At 31.9% G+C, this 20,249-nt stretch overlaps 2 protein-coding genes across 6 annotated transcripts in view; one reads left to right on the top strand and one right to left on the bottom strand.

Moving 5' to 3' along the window:
* The first annotated feature begins 1,163 nt into the window (after positions 1 to 1,163).
* On the top strand, positions 1,164 to 11,275 carry LOC148845966 (uncharacterized). Its single transcript, XM_088956157.1, has 11 exons — positions 1,164 to 1,990; positions 3,307 to 3,486; positions 5,424 to 5,560; positions 6,413 to 6,609; positions 6,711 to 6,992; positions 7,099 to 7,157; positions 7,261 to 7,297; positions 7,561 to 7,632; positions 7,798 to 7,948; positions 9,343 to 9,486; positions 10,573 to 11,275. Exons 2-11 carry the CDS (start codon positions 3,324 to 3,326, stop codon positions 10,993 to 10,995), a joined length of 1,665 nt encoding a protein of 554 aa, XP_088812283.1. The 5' UTR covers positions 1,164 to 1,990; positions 3,307 to 3,323; the 3' UTR covers positions 10,996 to 11,275.
* Positions 11,276 to 19,835: 8,560 nt separating this feature from the next.
* LOC148845964 (uncharacterized) overlaps positions 19,836 to 20,249 on the bottom strand; it is a 62,980-nt gene continuing 62,566 nt past the window's right edge. For all 5 annotated transcript variants that reach the window (XM_088955050.1, XM_088955052.1, XM_088955053.1 and 2 more), the window contains one exon: positions 19,836 to 20,244. In XM_088955050.1, the coding sequence (XP_088811176.1) occupies positions 20,130 to 20,244 (115 nt within the window). In that variant the 3' untranslated portion in view covers positions 19,836 to 20,129. The remainder of the gene's footprint in view (positions 20,245 to 20,249) is intronic.

The raw sequence follows: 20,249 nt of genomic DNA, 5'->3' as shown, positions 1-20,249 counted from the left end.
AGCCATAAGATTTTACACTCTACATATTTGCATTTGTACTCCATCCAAACTCAGCCTTACCAAATGGGGAATTCTGTTTAATTGAAAAAAGGTGGGAGAACCCTAAAATGAGTAAAAATTCAATTAAAATATTATAAAGGATTCTACTAGGGTGTGAAAATATAATAGTAAGGGCAAACCTCATCCTCTCAATTGATGGGAGCTAAGTTAATAGAGTGAGAATAAGCATGCCAATTCACATGGTGGGAATGTGGCTCATAATTGTTTTCACATCATACAAAAAAAGACATTTTTACACACAATAGCATTATGCCTAATTTAGGATGAAAAATTTTCACCCTTTTCACAAGGAAAAGTAGAAAAATAATTGTAATCCAAAAGAATCTTATAGTGGACCCCATCCACTTTCCTTCTTTCAAGAATTAATTGAGAAGGCTTTGAATATTTCTTCTATTCACACACACATTAGTTTTCTAGGGAAAGCCGGAAAGCAAAGGGAGCCTAAAGTCTACCATTCATTTATTCCCACCACCAACAGAAGAATAAGGGAAATTTTGAAATGTTTTTGAACCGCGATTGATTCAGACGGCACCATTCGACCCAGGAATTCTTAAGGTAATTGGTTTCGTTTTACCCAAAACCTGGTTTCTAGCCAAAAAATATTGAATTGGTCAATGATCTATTGATCTGGGTAATCAAATCGTCGATCTGTTTGATGGTTTATAGCTGTTTTTTTATTTAAATTATATTTTTTAATTTTTTTAATTTTATTGTTTAGAATGGGCCATCCATTTGAATCGGATGGTCAAACTGATGGCCAGAACGGCTTCAGTTCTGGGTCGTTTTTTAAAACATTGAAATTTTGTGTTACAGTTCCTCTGTTATCCTTTTCACATGACATGGTTTGATACGTGGTTTTAAAAAACGAGCCGGAAATAGAATTATTCTGGCCACCGGTTTTTGGTTCAATGGTTTGTCCATCCAGTTCGAATGGATGGTCCATTTTGACAAAAATTTTAAAAAATAAAAAAATAATTAAAAACAAAAAACAGCCAAAAACTATTGAACGAGTCAACGAGTCAATAGATCATTGACTGATTCAACAGTTTTTGGCTAGGGACCGAATTTGAGATAAAACGGAACCGATTGCTTGAACGATTTTCAGGCCGAATGATCCGACCATCCGGGAGAGCGACGGTTTGAAAACCATGGCTTGACAAAAGAAGCAAAGCCAAACTGTCTCTTCCGCTGAGTCAAGTTCAGACCGTCAGACGCTTACATAAGATAGAAGGGACGTGAAGACCGACGACTATACCCATGACCAGCAATTGTCGTTTAAGCTGACCAGAAACTCTGTTTCTGTTCCTGTTTTTTGACCATTTTAATAGTTTGTACACTTTTAACGCTTAACAATTATTTCTTATTCATCTTGTTCTCGGAAAGGAAGTTTTTTTCAAGTGGGTCTCTTTGACACGGGTCTTTTGGTGATTTATGAAGAAGAATTCGAGATTAATAATTTGCTTGGAAATCAGTTGAGGTCTTTAGCCTCCACTTGATTGCGCGTATATGTTCTTTGAACTGGGTTCTAGAAAAGTGGCTGTTTTGATTATTTGAGAAGATGAGATTTCAGAAATACAGAAAGGACTTTTCTTTAGCCTCAGTTGGAATTTCTCAGTTTCTAGACATGGGTTTTGTTTATTTAAACCTGGAGATTGGAAATTTGAGTTTTTAGTCTTGCAGAGATGGGATTTGAGTAATAATAGAAACTGAATATGATCGAACATTTAGAGTCTGAGTTTGATCAATTTTCACTGTAACGAGACATAGGTCTTGAGATATTAGACATGGGTTCTATGAATTCTGTAAGTTTCAAGCCATTATAAAGCAATAGAGACTGGGAAGAGCTGAGCTTTAAATCGAAGCTTGAGGGTTTCTCTGTGTTCTGGAAGTAGGAGCTTCTGCATCAGAGACTTGAGGATTTTGAACTCTGGTAAGTTTACATGAATTGTAATCGTCTTCCTTTGGCTCTTGCCTTGAAGTTCAAATTATATAAACACAAAATTATATATTCATTTGGTTTGTTTTCTTCTCTACAATACCGTAGATAAATTTAAATTTCCTGCTTTATGCGGAAGGGAACCATTCAATAAGTGCTTATTGACTAAGTACTTAAAATAAGTGCTTATTATAACCTCTTATGAGTATTTGGTGAAAAAACACTTATTTTAAATAGGGATAGTATAGATATTTTTAAAATGATGTGGTGGGCCAAGATAGGTAGAAAGGAAATAAGTACTTATTGAATAAACACATAAAAATAAGCTCAAAATTTGAACTTCTCAAATAAGTGATTATTCTCAGAATAATTACTTATTTTGGGCATATTTCTCAAATGCAAATAAGGCTATGTTTGGTTACAGTGCAATTTTATTTGCACTAGTACAAAGGCATAGGAGTGCAAATGGAAAAAATGCAAATTCTCATTTAATTTTATTTTTGGGTTTTACTTTATTCTGCTTCATGTCTTAAAATATTTCATTTGTACTGCAATCAAACAATATAAGTTAAAATTTGAAACAAAAATAGGTCAGAATTTGCATTCAAATCATTTGCACTGCCATAGGTCCTGACCCAAAATCAGTGTTTATTCCAATAAGCACTTATTTTTAAGTATTCCCAAAATAAGCACTTATTTTTAAGCACTTCCAAACTTATTTGATCTCTCTCTACCTAGCAATATGGTAAAAGATCCCTCTCTATCATTTTCTAACTTGTTTGTAGGGCTGCAAATAAGTCGGAGCAGATCTGATACCGATCTGCTAAGAGGCAAATTTAGATATCCCTCTTGATCCTAACAAATTCGATCGGATCAGAAAAGTTGATACATTAACTTAATGGCTGGAATTCAGATATTAATTGATCCGGTCCATTAATTATAAAATATTATATATTATATATTATTTACATATTATATATATATATATATATATTTCTATATATTATTTATATTACATAATATAAATATAATTATATAATTATAATCGAATCAGATATCCGATAATACATTCAAATTTGAATTCAAATCATGCTTTTAAAAATCCCACAGATCTTTATCAAATCAGTCGGATTTTCTTAACAGACCGGATCGAATATACTCTTACCGAATCCCATCGGATCCATTTGCAGCCCTATTTTGATTTCTTATGGCACAGGGGTAATATGTTAAAAGACCTTTTTCTTATGGGCAATATGATAAAAGATCATGGAAATCTCTAATGTTCACCTGCTTTTTTGACATAATGATAGGATTTTGAGTTTTGAAGATGGACTATACCAAATGTACACGAGTTGTTGCATTCTTCGTGTTGACAATTCTAGCCACGAATTTTATGGAAATTAGGGCTTATGCCCCCGAAGAACCTCTATATGAGCGTCATTACACGGAGCGAGAAATAGGACTTAGGCATTGGTATAGTTCTGAAGCAGGTAAATTTACAAGAAATTATTTTTGCCATAATATATGAGTTTTGTCTTATATTTTCATAAATTTACAATGCCATTAATCACATAAATTCTCTTTTTTTTTTTTATTTAGGGTCATTTACTAAAACACTCTATAATTTCTTGAATTTACTAAAACCTAGTAACTTACCCTATAGTTTGTGTTTTACTAAAACATCCCCTATAGTTTGCAATCAATTTACTTAACCGACTTATCATTAGTTGAAAGTGGAAAATGACAGTTTTAATCCTAACATCCATTCAAATAAATTTAATGAAAAGAAAATAAAAACAAAAATGTCATCTTTTCTCCTAGTAAACAACCATGGATCCGTATCCTTGAACATTTTCCATTCAGTTTAAGAATATTTTTAGAATAAACAACCATGGATAAACACTTTTTTACTTAGTTTAGATTATCATGTTACCGTGTTCAAATGGTAAAACAAATATAAGATCACTAAGTAAATAGGTTGTAATTTGTAAACTATAAGGGGTGTTTTAATAAAATGCAGACTATATGATATATTTAATAAATGACTCTCTTATTTATTATTTTGTATTTGTAGTTATTTCTTTCATTAATAACAAAAATTTTCATTTATCATACTTATTCAGCTTATTCAACTATGTTAGTAGAAAGGTATGATACCAGAAAAACTTAAAACCAATCAATTGGCATCACAAAAGTGCTAATCAGTTAGGAGGTATTCATGAAAATTCAAAGTTTTGCCTTTCTATTATAGTAGATTTTTCAATGAATATAAACATATTCAGTTTGATTTACTTTTTAATTTCTTATAATTTTATTTATTTTTATTTTTTGTTCAATTTATGACATCACAGGTTGATGGATTTAACCGGATGGTAGAACTGCTGAATCGGCTTTTAAAACACATGCCTATCCCTTTGTCAAATTCATGACCCAAATTAAGGGGGTGTTTGACAAAGTTGGTTTTGTTTTTGAAAATAACAACAACTGCCATGTCAGCAATAAAATATTCTTGATGTGTTGAATGATGAAATTGTATAGTTGTATTGTCTATGAATCTAAACAATATATACCCTTAACATGGCTCTTGCCTGTATGCTGCTTTGTTCAACTTTCCAAGGGTAGCATAATAAATAGAATTAGGATTAAGGCCTTGTTCTGTCTTGGTAAGTCATTTATCCGGGTAAATGTTTCTTTGAAAATACTTATCCAGGTAACTGAGTTTACCGATATTGTTTGTTCTAGAGGTGAAGTTGTACAATAATTGTTTTATTCAAAAAAAAAAGTGACATTATGGAAGGGACAATATTATTAACAATTTTCAGCACTGATGGTTAAGTGATTTATCCAAATCTCAGGAACGTATTACTTGCTATACAAATATGGATCTAATTATTTTCTGTAGGACCCACACCTAAGGGACATTTAATGGACCATGTATATGGGCTAAGGGACCATGGGCTCTAAAAAATGGGCTATTTGGATTAAAAATTTTGATTCTCCTATTGCTTGACATCAAAACTAAAAAAGCCCATACCCATCCGAGTCCAACCTTAAACACATTTTTCAACCCCTAATAAGGATGTCAACTTAGTCGGGTTCAGCAAGGATCTGTCTCAACCCCGAACCAGAACCCAATTCAACTAAATAGGTCCAGTCCATCATAACCACAGGAATACCTCAGCCTAAACCTTACCTGAAACCGGATCAAGCCCAACCTGACCCTAACCCGTTTACTTCACCTGAACCGAGTTGGCAAACTTGGCAGAACTCTCAGAATTACTTAGATTGTTGTGAATTGTGATAACTGGATAAGGCTTGGCATAATTGAAAATACTTTTTCAGTTTATTGAATTGATTTGCATATCTCCTCTTCCCAACACAAGGAGATAACTGAAGGAAGATAGCTAATAAATGAATCACTTTATAGGCAGGAAGTTGCTTCAAAGTGAGATTGGATCAGCACCGAAGAAACAGAGGGATGATGGTACAGTGAGGGTGGACCCCTTGGATCACTTCAAGAAATATAGAGGCGGCTATGACATAACTAATAAGCATTACTGGAGTGTAAGATTCTACTTCTTCTTCTTTTACACTGTATCCATAAGAGGGCTCAATGGATCCGGACCATCCGATCCATGTCAAGCTCATGCTTACCCATGACCTAGTCCAAATTGACTGAATTGAATTGCTTATTGGTTTATGTGTACTAATTAGGGGTGGCAATGAGTTGAACTTCTCATGAGCTATTCGAGCTCAACTTGTGAAAATGGCATGCCATGAAGCCATTAAGAAGTTTGCACCCTGGTTGATAAGGTCTCCTGCTGGTTGTAACAAAGATTTGGGATCGAATCCCGTCTGCACAAGGGTTAGGGGCATGGGACCATGGGTTTGGGGATAGGCTACCCCACGTTGTGTTACCCCATAGAGCAAAAAACAAAAAGAAAAAGAAAAAGAAAAAGAAAAAAATTGGATTTACTTGCTTCCCTTCTCTAAATTTCAACATTCTATATATTCATCTGCTTATCAGGTTCCAACCAACCAGGTCCAAACTTAGACCTGATTTCTAACGCATCTAAGATTTATTGACTGAACTGGACCTGATTATGATGGAACCAGACCCTACTAATCAGAGTATAATGGGTCCTGTATTTGGGTATATATGGACATGCCCATATCCCACCCATTGACATCTCAAATGATTAGAACCCAAATTGGGTTTATACCCAATCTCAGTATGATCACTTCATTGACTACTCTACCTGAAATCAAACTAAAATCTGTTCCTTTTACATGAAAAACAAAGTAAATTATTACCCATCATCATCATCATCATCTGTATTTGCTTATTTTAAAGGGGGGAAGGAAACAAGAAAAACTGACTGAACTTTTTATTCTCCATTTTGTTGCTTTCTATAGTCAACTGTATTTACAGGAGTATATGGATATGCCATTGGGATAATATGGCTTTTGTGTGGCATGATTTATGGTGGGTTTTTACTCGCAACCAATCTATGCTGCACAAAGAAGAGAAGGCTCAAGAGAAGACAAGCCTGCTCTAAACAGCATTATCTCTGGCCTATTCTTTTGGGGACTATCTTCACATTTCTAGCCATGTAAGTCCCTGCAGTCTGTGCTCAATAAAGAACAATGCGTAAAGTAATTCTGATCATCATCTAACAAAGTGCAAACCCTGATACACCCCATATCTCTGCAGAATAGCATCTGGAGTTGTTCTTGGTGGGACCTCAAGATTCCATTCGAGGGCGAAAACAGTGATAAATATCATCATGGACACAGCAAATGAGGCATCCAGGACCCTATACAACACAACAGAGGCAATGAAAGACATCCGCGACAACTTAAAATCATCTGAAGAAGTTAGAAAGGCTTCTGGCTTCCTTAATTCTACATCCCGGAGGCTTGACTATCAAGCTGCAGACATAGAAAGGCAGGCTAGAAAGAACAGGCGTTTGATCAACAGGGGTTTAAAGATAGCGTAGTTCTCATTTCCTCTTCCTATTTAAGCACACAGTTCAATCAGGGATACTGTTCACAAGGAAGATGCTTGCAGTTCCCATACTAACATGCTTTTCTGTTTGCAGGTATGCAACAACAACTGTGGCTATTTCATTAAACCTGGTTGCTGTTGTTGCACTGTCAGGTAATTAACTACCTTATAATGCTTTAATAGGTTAACCTAAAATTTCAGCTTAATCAATCCAAAATTCCAAATTTAATCCATTCTAAAATTTATCCTATTGCAGTCTCTGTATATCTGAAGTTGCCCCGAGCATTTCACCTGTAAGTAACTTCATTTCAATCCACTTAAAATGTCAACATATCCGGTCATCATCATCATGTGTAGATATAAGAATGGGACTTATTGTGTAGTAGGTCACAATTCCCCACATGCTCTTTGCATATAAAAATGGTTCCCCCATGATGATATTGTTATTGTTCAGTACTGTAAATTTGATTCTTTTACTTGAATGACTGGATTATCCTGCATGAGAACTCAAGGCATGAGTTTGAAGCTGTCTCAAGGACACCTTTTTCTGTTTCAGGCTTATTATAGTATGCTGGATATTGACAGTTTTGTGTTGGGTGGGCTTTGGGATTTATTTCTTTCTAGAAAGGTAAATTTTATTCTTCTTGTTCTACAGTTTCACATCTTATCAAGAATCCATTACTTCTCTACGATTGTGAATAAGGAAGAGATAGAATCAATTAAGAACTTAATAAATGCAGAAAAATGTATAAGATTGAAAATCTCCTAAGAATGGAAGATATTTGATTTGCAGGTTCACTGGCGACACATGCACAGCTTTTGAAGATTTCCAACAAGATCCAAGCAACAGCACCTTGGGCTCAATCCTTCCATGTGATGAACTAGTTTCAGCAAAACCAGTCCTACAAGATGTCAGCAAAGGAATCTATAATTTGGTGAATCAGGTAAAGGAATTTGTAGATTTTAGTACATAACTTGATGTTCTTCTGTCTTTAAGTTGCCAAATGGATCTCTTCATTTATTCTGCTAGTCTTCTTCTGTGCAGTCTTTCCAAATAAATAGTAGTAACTTTCTGAACTAAAATCAAATTGCTAATAATTGAAATTTATTGAAGATTGACATAAATAGACAGACAATATAGAAAGACACATTAAGTTGGTCATTAGTGATTACAAATCATTAATCTCAAAGTGAAACATGAGGGAAAATAAGAGCAAGTTGATTGTGGAAATATGATACTACGTGATGGAGCATGTTCAAACTGACCTATCCCTTGGGAAAGTCAGGGGATTGAGTAAATAAGACCACCAAAAAGAGAAAATAAAGAAAGAAATAAAGAAAAAAAAGAGAAATATTTATTGGCAAATCAACTAAACTTAAAAGATAAAAGTTGTTGCTGTGTGGAAAACTAAGGAATAGAAAGGAAGCTAGAAGAGATCCGATCACATGGTCTGGTGCTAAAAGATGCCCATGTTAAAAGGGAGTGATTCAATTCAGTTGGATCAGTTGTAAGTAGCCCCTGTTTGATTTTTTTTTTTTATATTTTAACTCCAAAAAACCACAAAATTCGTATAGATTACACAATATTTACATTGTTTGGCATATTGTTATGTCCATATAGAGGATCCTTTATATATTTTTGCTATTTCTTAATCATCTATTTAAACCCTAGCAAGAATGTGCTAGCATTTATATCATTTAATTAGGGCTTCTTTTTAGTATCTTACTAGAAGAGACCCATGCGATGCATGGACTGATGTTAAAAAGATGCCCATGTTACATACTGTTTCTTAACTGAATTGGTTGTGAATGAGTTTGATTAGTGGTGGGTAAGCTTAAATAACCCCATATTTAATTTCTTATTTGTAAAATTTCAAAACAAAAACACAAAATTCTAAAGGGTATATATATAGACTCCGGATCTCCTGCCCACAAGAACTTTGCCCATGTCTACCCACAACACACTACCCCCATGGGAACATCTCCCCATGCATAATACTATGTAGGAGGATGGGATGTTCTCCATGTGTGACTACAATGTTATATGTGTAGACGTGGGCAGGAGATCCCGACTCATATATATATATATATATATATATAGAGAGAGAGAGAGAGAGAGAGAGAGAATATCAATATGCAACTATCTCAACTTGAGATCAGAAAATGATAAATTAATTATTCATGTATTCAGCACGGGATTTCCTTGGCATCCAGTTCTCCTTTCCTAATCCAATCACTTCTTATAAGATAGGAATTCCCTGGGCTTTCTATATAAATTTATCAACTTGCATCTAGCTTTCTTCTGAGTTCTGACTTCTTTTACAATAAAATATTACAGGTGAATGCAAACATATCAGAACTGAAGGCATCCACTTTTCCAAATATTGCTTATATCTGCAACCCTTTCTCGGCACCACCAGATTACAATTACCAACCAGAAAATTGTCCTCTCAACACAATCAAAATAGGAGACATTCCCCAGGTACTCATAAATGTCAAAAATTAAAGATGAGACACCAAGCCTGTTTTTGGTATATATGATATTACTTAAGTGAGAAAAAAAAACAGAAAGCTGAGTGAAAGTTCTGAATTATTTTTGTGAAATTGATCCTTGAGAACTTACCCTCAACTTTCTTTCTCTTATTTTCTAACCGATCAAACACAGGATAATAGGGTGGATATAACGGTCTGTGTTGCATGATAATCAGCATTTTGGCACACAAATAATGTTGATCCCCACTGTCTTATGGATATCCTTCCAAAAGGATCTCCTAGGACTAAATAGGCTCAATGCAACACTACCAAATAGCTGATCAATGATATTTACATTTTACAGGGTAAAGTGGAAATTTTGTTGCATGCAGTCAAGGCCATGTTTGGCTTGCTGCTTTGGGCCTCACTCTTTTAATTCTTGCTCGGAATGAGCAAGAATGGGTAAGAATGAATAATATTAGAGTTCTTGGTTACAAAATTCTTGCCATGAGTCTCATTCTTTTCAAAATGAAAAATCAGCCCCTAGAATTAAATTTAAGGTAGCCTGCAGCATGAAAAATAATAATGTCTCATCTTGCTCATTTTCATTATTTAAAGAAACTCTATGATGGCGTTCATAAACCACTGACCTAGGTCTACAAAACCACTGCCATAGATGTTTATTAGCAGATTTCGTAGAAACTTACGCCAACAGACCTTGGCTACTCCCAACCATCCGCTAATAAACATCTATGCCAATGGTTTTGGAGACTTGGGCTGGCAGTTTATGACCACCGACACAGTATTTTTGAAGAATGAAAATGAACAAGGCACTTCCAGTCTGAAAAGAATTCATTTTTTAGGAAAAAAGTGTTTGGTTCATAGCAATATTTTCTCATTTGCTTATTTTTACCCATTCTTGTTCATTTTAGAATTTCATCTTGGGTAAGAATGAAAGTTGAGCCAAATATGGCCTAATAATATTCCAAAGAAGATGAAGAATCAAGTGATATGGATTGGTGTGCACATGAGCTCTCAACAAACAAAAAACCTTTCTACTAATTTTCCTTTACTCTTATGTGCTGTCTTTTTGCAGGTTTTGAAGGCATTCACTTGTTCTGGGAATACTGGAACCTGTACAGGAGAGCTCATTTCAGATGCTGATTTTAAAACAGTGGAGGCATACACAAGCTCGATTCAGAATCTACTGAATTCCTTTCCTGGTATGGAAAGCCTGGTAGACTGCCAGTTAGTAAAAGATGCTTTCAGTGAGATCCTTTCCAGGCACTGCCGTCCAATGAAGAAATATGTCAGGATGGTGTGGGCATCAATGGTTGTCCTCTCAACAATCATGGTGGCATTGGTTCTGACATGGATGACAAAACTTCATCATGACCAGAAACGCCATTTTAATGAAGGGTCGTCTGTGAAACCTCATTCAGCCAGAGCCAGTATGATGGAATTTGATGCAACTGAGGTGGATGCTTATAATGAACTGGAACCGAAATCAATGCCATAACCAACACTATATATAGTTGCTCAGATATTGTCTAAACACCCAATGTACCACTGAGTTGAAGAGACAGAGGAGGAAGATCCAAGAGATAAGCTTGCAAACTGTAAAGAGGAGAAAGAAAATAGAAACAGATGACTAACTGAAATTCAGAAGATGTTGAGAAATATTGCAGGAGGTCATGATTTCTTAGTGAGTGATGGACACTTCCTCCTAAGAAGAGTCCATCTTGGCAAGTTCTTTTGCACTAGAAATGATGAAGTGAATTCTTTCATTGATACAAAAAGATTATTTCTTTCTTGTACAAATTAAGGCAAAACTAGGCTGAAAATTTAATCCTTATCTTAGAGTGCACAATATTTCTCAAGCACATAATAAAGTATGATTGGATACCTATCAATCTTTGTAATGAATAGAAACTTCTGCATTTTTATGAGATACTTGATAAAGCTCATGGAAACCTCAATAACCTTTCTTTTCGCCAATGGGAGGAGGTGCTCAACATTCTGGTATTAGAGCATCTCAGACCGTGGGAAGGAAGAATGCAGAAGGGTAAATAACAATGAAAAGAATCAAGAGGATATCAGCGCATGCTTAGCTGAAATCTTGGATTGCTTAGGCGTTGTTTGGGAGTGCTTATTTGAACAACAAAAGTGCTTATTGAGCAAGTGCTTTTATCCATTAAACACTCAAAAGGAAACAAGACTGGCCAGAAAGGAAACAAGCATTTAAAAATAAGCCCAAAATTTGGGCTTCTCGAATAGTAAATGATTATTCAAGAATAAATATTTATTAGGGCTTATTTCCGAAACACAAATATGTGATATTTTTTCAGTAACTGAGGCTGCATTTGGTTTGTGGGATGGGAAGGACGGGATGGGATGTGGACCAAGATTTGGGATCTATAATCCCACCTTTTCCCCATCCAGTCTTATGACATCCCACAAACCAAACATGGGAAAGGAAGAATATTCTGGAATATTCCATAGTATTCCTTCCCATCGACCTCACAAACCAAACGGAGATTAAAATTATATTAATGAGAAAAAACACATATGTTCTTATTTCCCAAATACAAATATGTTCTCTTTGGTGTGGTCCCTGCCCAAAAGTGTTTATTCAAATAATCACTTATTTTTAAACACTCCCATTAGTCAAGGAGAACACCTAACGATGGTCCAGCAAAGGTAACCACAAGCCAGACCAAGAGAGCTTAGGAATCCACATAGAATGCAGGTTCTTGATCAGTTTCTACTAGTTTCTTAAGATTGATCTTCCGCAGTTTGGCAGAAATAATCTGAACAACCACATCCTTATTTGACAATACCTCGATGACTTGATCTCTTGGAGGTTATCAATCTATCTATATATAGAAAGCAAGGTTGTCTATGTAACCATGCCTCTACTTGCTTCAAACTCCCCTTCTTAATTTTTTGTATTTTTTTAATTTTTAATTTTTTAAATTACAAATAATTACCCATTAAACCAATAAGGAAACAATATAGGTTAAATTATCTCTAATAACCAAAAGATAAAGAAAGAGGATTTGCTTTTCTAATGCAAGCCAAGTGGCACCACTATCCCCCACTTTCTCCTAAATTCTCTCTAATTCCTATTTGTCACCTAAATTATCTCTAACTTAGTAAAGAGTTTATCTCCTAAATGATCTCTAATTCCTATTCTAGTATTTCCAAATGGTTTTGGTTCAGCAACTTTCCAACCCGACCAAGTTAAGTTAGTTTCATTTGGCCATTTGTAAATTGACCAAAACTAAATTGACCCAACCATAGATATATATTAATATTTTATATTTTTAATATAATTTTTTTAATATAGAAAAATTATAAATTCTCATATTTCTTAATATAAAATATTTTTATCATAAAATTAATTCTTTTTTAATTTATTTTTTAATAATACCACTATAATTATTAAATTTAAATTCAACTTTTAAGATTAAATCTTTTGAACAAACCAAAAAAATACACCCAAACCGTTATAACCCGAGTTGACGGGTTTTAACTAATAGTCAGTCAATTTTAGGTGACAAACTCCCTACCTGATCAAGTCAATTTGGTAGACAAAACAACCTACAACCCAACTAAACCAATCCTCGAACAATCCTAATTTTAGCAAAATTAATAGTTTAATCTCTAATAATTACTGAAAATTTATAAAAATACACAATTGTTGAAAATAAATTTATAATGAAAATACAATAAATACTGAAAATATATTAAATTAGACAATAAATAGTGTAATCTCAAATAAATAGTTTAATCTCTAATAAATATTAATCAATAAATTATAAAAAACATATAATTACTAAAAATAAATTCATAACAAAAATACAATAAATTAAATTATAAAAGTTAAATATTAGTTTTTAATCTCTAATAATTATTGATAGCTTTCTATTAAACAAAAAAAAAAACAAAAACAGATTTATAAGTAATTATTGAAAATGTAATAAATATTTATTAGTTTTTTTAAGTTATTTTCTATAATTATTAATTGATATAAGTGAAATTCGTTATTTAAAATATTATTTAGCTATTTAAATAATATTGTTACTTAAATTTTTAAAATATTAATTATTTATTGAATTTAATAATCCATAAAATCATATTTAGTACTATTAGTACATAGTTCATTATTAATTTTGTAAAATACTAAATTATTATTAGTATGAAGATTATGAAATCTACTATAATTATTTTTCTACTTTTAAGAAATTTTTTAAATTTATTACATGATTTTGTAATTTTAACTATTTAAAATTTAGTCATGTTAAATATTTCGTAATTTAAATATTTAAATAATATGTAAAATATTTAAAATTTTTCATTATTTGAGTTCTATTTATTTTAAAGTTATTACGTAATATTAAATATTTTGTTATATAATTATTTTTGTATTTTTAATGTTTTTTATTTAAGATATTTACTTATTGAAATATTTAAATAATGTTTTATTTTTTAATGTTAAATTTTTATTATTTGAATAACTTTTAAATTGAATGTCATAAAATTATAATTTATATTGTTACTACATAATTTCATGATGAAATTTAAAAAAAAAAATAGAACTATTAATAATATGAATATTATTATTTCTATTATAATTAATTATTTTGTCTTAAAAAACATTTTAAAGTGAGTATATAGTTTCGTTATAATATTTAAATAATTCTAAAATTTTTTAATTGACACTTTCTTTAGATAGTTGTAGATAAAAAGTGGCGAAGAGGATAAATAAGAATTAGAGATATTTAGGAGATAATCTATCTACTAAATTTGAGATATTTTAAGAGATAAATAGGAGTTAGAGATAATTTAGGAGAAAGTGGGGGAGGTGCCACTTAGCTAAACATTAGATGACAGTGGAAAGGGTCATTTACTAAAATACTCCTTATAGTTTCATGGATTTACAAAAATGTACCCTTTAGATAGCATTTTACTAAAACACCACTTAATTTGCAATGGATTTAATTATGGATTTAATCAATCTTCCATTAGATGACAGTGGAAAATGACAGTGTTGACCCTAATGTTCATTTAAATAAATTTAATCAAAAGAAAATAAAAAATATCATTTTTTCCCTTAATAAGACACGTGCAACCACTCTATTGGCTATATTTGGTCAATTTTGTTTTTTGTACAAAAAAAAGTATTAAGGGTATTTTTAGAATAAAAAATAATGGGCCTAAATAAGTAAGTTACAAAATATAAGGGATGTTCTAGAAAATGACCCTAATAGAAACACATAAGAGTATACAATTGTTTTATATTTTCAACTTTTTAAATAATTAATAATTATTCATAATTTATATATTATTTCTAATAAATTTTTTATAATACAAAAATAACAATAATTAATTCAGTTAGGTTTATTCAACAAACTGATGAAACTGACCAACCTGATCAACTCGACCCGAGTTGGTCGGTTTTCTAGTATTTAGGACGACTTTGGTTCAAAATTTCCCAATTCGACCAAGTTGAATCAGTTTCACTTTGGCCATTTGTAAACCGACCAAAACCGAATGACCTAACCATGGTTATATATTAATATTTTATATTTTAAATATAATTTTTAATATGGAAAAATAAATTTCCCATATTTCTTAGTCTAAAATGTTTTATATCATAAATCTAATTTTTAAATTTATTTTTTAATAATTGCATTGTAAATTTTAAAATTAAATTTTATTTATAAGTTTAAATATTTTGTACCGACTACCAAAAAATCGACCCAAACCGATACAACTTGAGTGGGTTGGTTTTCACAAAAGGTTAGTTAGTTTCAACTAACCAACTCCCCAACCTAACCAGGTCAATTTGGTTGGCCAAATAGCCTAAAACCGAACCGAACCAACTCATGATCACTCATAATTTTGGTTAAATTAATAGTCACATCTTTGATAAATAACAGTAGTTTAATCTCCAATAATTATTGAAATTTTATAACAAAAATACACAATTATTGAAAATATATTGATAATGAAAAAAATACAATAAGTACTAAACATATATTAACTTAGTCAATAAATAGTATAATCTCTAACAATAGTTTAATCTCTAATAAATATTAATCAATAAGTTATAACAAAAATACAATAAATACAATAAGTAAAATAAATTAAATTTAAAGTTTTCAATAATAGTAGTTTAATCTACAATAATTATTGAAAATTTTTTGTTAAATAAAAACACAAAATATAATTATACATAATCATTGAAAATACATTTATCACAAAAGACAATAAATAATTACTAAAATATAATAAATATTAATTTTAGTATATATAATTATATAATAAATACAAATTAAGAGTACAAAATTATTATTAATAAATATCAATTTTTTTGAAAGTTATTTTCTCGAATTCTTACTTGATATAAGTGAAAGTTGTTATTTACAATATTATGTAAAAATATTAAATTATTATTAATTTCAATATCATGTTATAATTATTTGACTATATTTCATATTTTTTAAATATATTACATAATTTATTTATTTTAACTATTTAAAATCTAGTTATGTTAAATATTTTTTTTATTTAAAATATTTAGTTATTTAGATACTTAAATAATATTTATAATATTTATATTTTAAAATATTAATTATTTATTGGATTTAATTATCCATAAAATCATAATTTATACTATTATTGCATAAAATCATTATTAATTTCGTAATATATTAAATTATTATTAATTTCAATATTATATTGTAATTATTTTTCAACTTTGAAGAAATTTTTTCAATTTTTTTACATAATTTCATTATTTTAACTATTTAAAATCTAGTTATGATAAATATTTAGTTATTTAAACATTTAAATATTCTATAAAATATTTAAAATTTTTGTTATTGGAATTGTATTTATTTAAAGCTATTACATATTATTAAATATTTGAAAAACATTTAAATTGATAATCCGGAAAAACATAATTTAAATTGTTAGTACATAATTTTGTGATATATTTTTTAAAAATGTAAAATTATTTTTTGTGTTTTTAATAAATATTTTAAAGTTTAAATATCATTTTTAGAATATTTAATAAATTCTTAAATTTTGTAATCCAAATTTTCTTGTGAGAATGACAGTTCAACCCAGGGTCATAATTTGTTGGCCCAAAGTACCGTTGGGGTAGGTGCCAGCTCAAAATTGATGCCAATTCACGAGCATGCATTGGTTCATAAACTGTGGGTTGTTGACCTTTTGAATGTTTATTGCTCTGCATTAGAAATCACAAATCTACATTGGGTTTGTCCATACTTTTCTGAAATTTCTTTAGATGGACATAGATAAAAAGTAGGGGAGAGGATAAATAGAAATTAGAGATAATTTAGGAGAGAAAATCTCTACTAAATTAGAGATAATAGGAATTAGAGATAATTTAGAAGATAAATAGGAATTTGAGATAATTTTGTAGAAGGTGGGGGATAGTGGGGGAGGTAGTTTAAGAGAAATTTTAGAAGAAGATATTATTTAGGTTATTGGGAAAGTGCATCTCATTGGTTGTTCAAAAATGACATGGAATTAAAAATAAATAAAAATGAGAAAAAAATGAGAAAATTTCTAGACTTCCTTGTTTATATAATAGACTTAATAATATTCATATTATTAATTATTTTATATTTTTGCAATATTCATCACAAAATTAATAACAATATAATTATAATTTTACAGATTATTAAATCCAATAAATATTTAATATTTTAAAATTAAAATAATGATATTATTTAAGTAACTAGTCTAACTTATATCAATTAATATATCTAGAAAATAACTTTCAAAAAATTAACATTTATCAATAATAATTCTTATCCATGTACAGCTTGACTTGTATATAAGCTAACCAAATAGAGAATATCTCTGAACAACCCATCGAATCACCAAAATTTGTGATTGATTTTTCTCTCGAACCTCTTGTGTCGTTCATGGTATCAGAGCCTCGCTGAAATTCACTGCAGTCAACTTCAACACCTACTGTGGATGGTTCTCTCTCCCATCATCCCATGTCCCTCTCGGATAATATTACATGCACCCAGTTGGATCTTACCACTCTCATCGCATAGCTGATTCTAACAGTACGGGTAAGTCTAAATATGCTAATAACTCCTGTTAGATCTATGGGGTTTGCAATCACTCGGCCATCATCGTTACAACTTACAAGCAGCAGTTCAAATCAAGAGAGGTACGTACAAATATAGTCCCAAGACTTTCCTTTGTTATTATTATTATTATTATTACTACTCTCTTCACCCTTCAGCACTACGATGTAGCCTTAGGTGTGTGTAAGGTTTAAAGTATTGACACGTATCGGCCCTGTATCGGCTGATATGTATCATTTTGGGACTCCTCTGATACGCCCCTACAGTGGATGTATCGAGAGGGCCTGACCAGTTCAGGGGGTGGAAGAGCCCTAAACGGCCCCCTGAACCGGTTGCGAAAAAAAAAATAAAAAAAGGCATCAAAAGCTGTTTCGATATTTTGAACATTGGGTGTGTGTGCATTAATTGGTTAAAAATGCTCAACCCAGTAATATGGCTACTTTATTGCTCTGTCCCTCACGTACCAGGAATGCTAGAGTTTGAATATGCTGACCAAACTACTTGTAAAATACAACCGATATTTCCAATTTGCAGCCAGTAATGTGTTGTGGTTAATAGATCTAGAATACTGACATCCTATTTGTATTTCAGATTTGGCCCTTGCAAGACCGTCGTCAGTCCCTTGCAGCCGTGCATTACGAATATCTTCACATGAATAAAACACCAATGCATGCTGCAGAAGGCAGTGAAGACAGTTTTGTGAGTACCAAATCCGAATTCCTGATACAGACCCATATATATTAGTTTTTTAGGTTATGAATATGTGCATCTGATCCCGTATAATTGGGATAAGACATGGATGATGATAATGATGATGATGAGGTGGTTATGGATATGTGGCACAGGTGGATTTGCCAAAACACAAATCCATTCCATTCATATCAATGGTATCCACAAATGTGCCCCGAATTGGGCTCTATCATGTTTTGTTTTTGTATCAGGGAATGGGCATTGGGCAATATACTCCTTTTGTTAATACACTTCAATTTGATCCCTTGTTGAAGTTCATTGATTACTATATATATTTGATGTTTTTCTTTTTATCTTTTAACTTTAATCCCTGTGTAAGACGCTTTTGAATTCAAACAATACCCTTATTTAATGCTAACTCCCCATTTTAAACGAATTCAAATTCAAATTTTTAACGTATTTGATGCTTATTTCCATATCCTAACTCTTTTTTCGACCTATAAAAAGAATTCAGCTTGTGCTTGTGAAAATCAAACCCAAGTAGCCTGTATAAATTGTAAAAAAATCTTGCCACAATCCTATCCATGAAACTTGGGCGGGCCAAACGAGAACCTGGACCAACCCAGCCCACAATTTTACATGAGTTGTACTTGGATTTTTGATCCTCATATGCTGGGTCTGGGCCTAAAAGTTTAGGTTTAATTATTTTTTTGGACTAAGCCCGACCCTAACCCTTATAGGTAGCCCAAGCCTGGCCTGACCCTATTCTAACCCAAGTCCAGCCCAACTATATACAGATACATATATAAACATATTTTCATATAAGTCATACAAACACACACACATATATATATATAAACACATTTTAGTGTAGAGTGATTAACGCGATCTCAGACATAACACAGGCCTTAAGGTTGCTCTTGGGTTGAGGCTGCCCGACGTGCACCTCTGCACAAGCCCCTTAGGACAATGGATTGGATTTCCAGTTCAATAACAACGCAAGAGGCTCGATCCAAATCCAGTCCCATCCAAACCCAAATTATGGCAGACGAATCCAATCCATTTACACCCCAATTCAATCCCACGAGTACAAATTAATGTATGACCATATTAATATATTTTCTGTACATAATATTTGGTTTTCTTCCCTTTTAGGGCTTACTTTAATAATAAAAAGATAATGTAAATGAATTTTGAATAAATGAAAACAATCTTGACTAATGCTCTCTATGAAACTAAAACCAAATCCCCAATGGTTGATTTCTTAACAACCATGCTGTTGTATGTATGGAACAACATTGATTTAGTAAGATAATTCAAACTAAAAAATGCATGTATTTATGGGCTTTTACAAATTGAACATTGGTTGTGATGGTTGAGTATGGGTTAAGTAACGATTTGCGCCAATTAAGTACTCAGTTGAGTATGGCTTTCGATGGTTGATTCCAATAAGCATAATGGAATATCCAGATCCGATCCAAATCGGATCCATTGGCAGTCCCACCTTGTAAGAAAGCAAAAAAGGAACTCATGAAGAAGATAGTTAAATAATTAATTGTTCAATTAGGCATCCATCCATTACACAAATCAATCCATATACCAAACTGACCCACAAAAGATAATTTCTAGAGAGGATCTTTACTTTTCTACGGCCATACAAATTATTTCTCTACACTGGAAAAGGGGACTTGGATCAACGCAACCCACGTGATTATTCCTGTATTTAAACCAGTGAATTCCACCAAGATGGAGGTTGATCTCAATCTCAACTGAAGGCAACAGGCTGAATGTCTTCGTAGGCCCAATCAGTATTGAGAATTTGGAGTTATGATTGCTGCATAAGATGACTTGTCCGGGGAAGGATGGAGTTGGCAAGCTCTTCATTAATCTTTACTGGAAGTGGTGGCATCTGCTTCATTATACTGGGCATGTCGTTCAAGCTGCA

This window comes from Nelumbo lutea, chromosome 7 (genome assembly GCF_056320005.1).
Source record: "Nelumbo lutea isolate HS-2025 chromosome 7, American lotus-T2T, whole genome shotgun sequence".
In the NCBI taxonomy this organism is placed as follows: domain Eukaryota; kingdom Viridiplantae; phylum Streptophyta; class Magnoliopsida; order Proteales; family Nelumbonaceae; genus Nelumbo; species Nelumbo lutea.
Note: the sequence above shows the minus strand (reverse complement) of the source record. Positions and strands in the feature narration are given on the sequence as shown.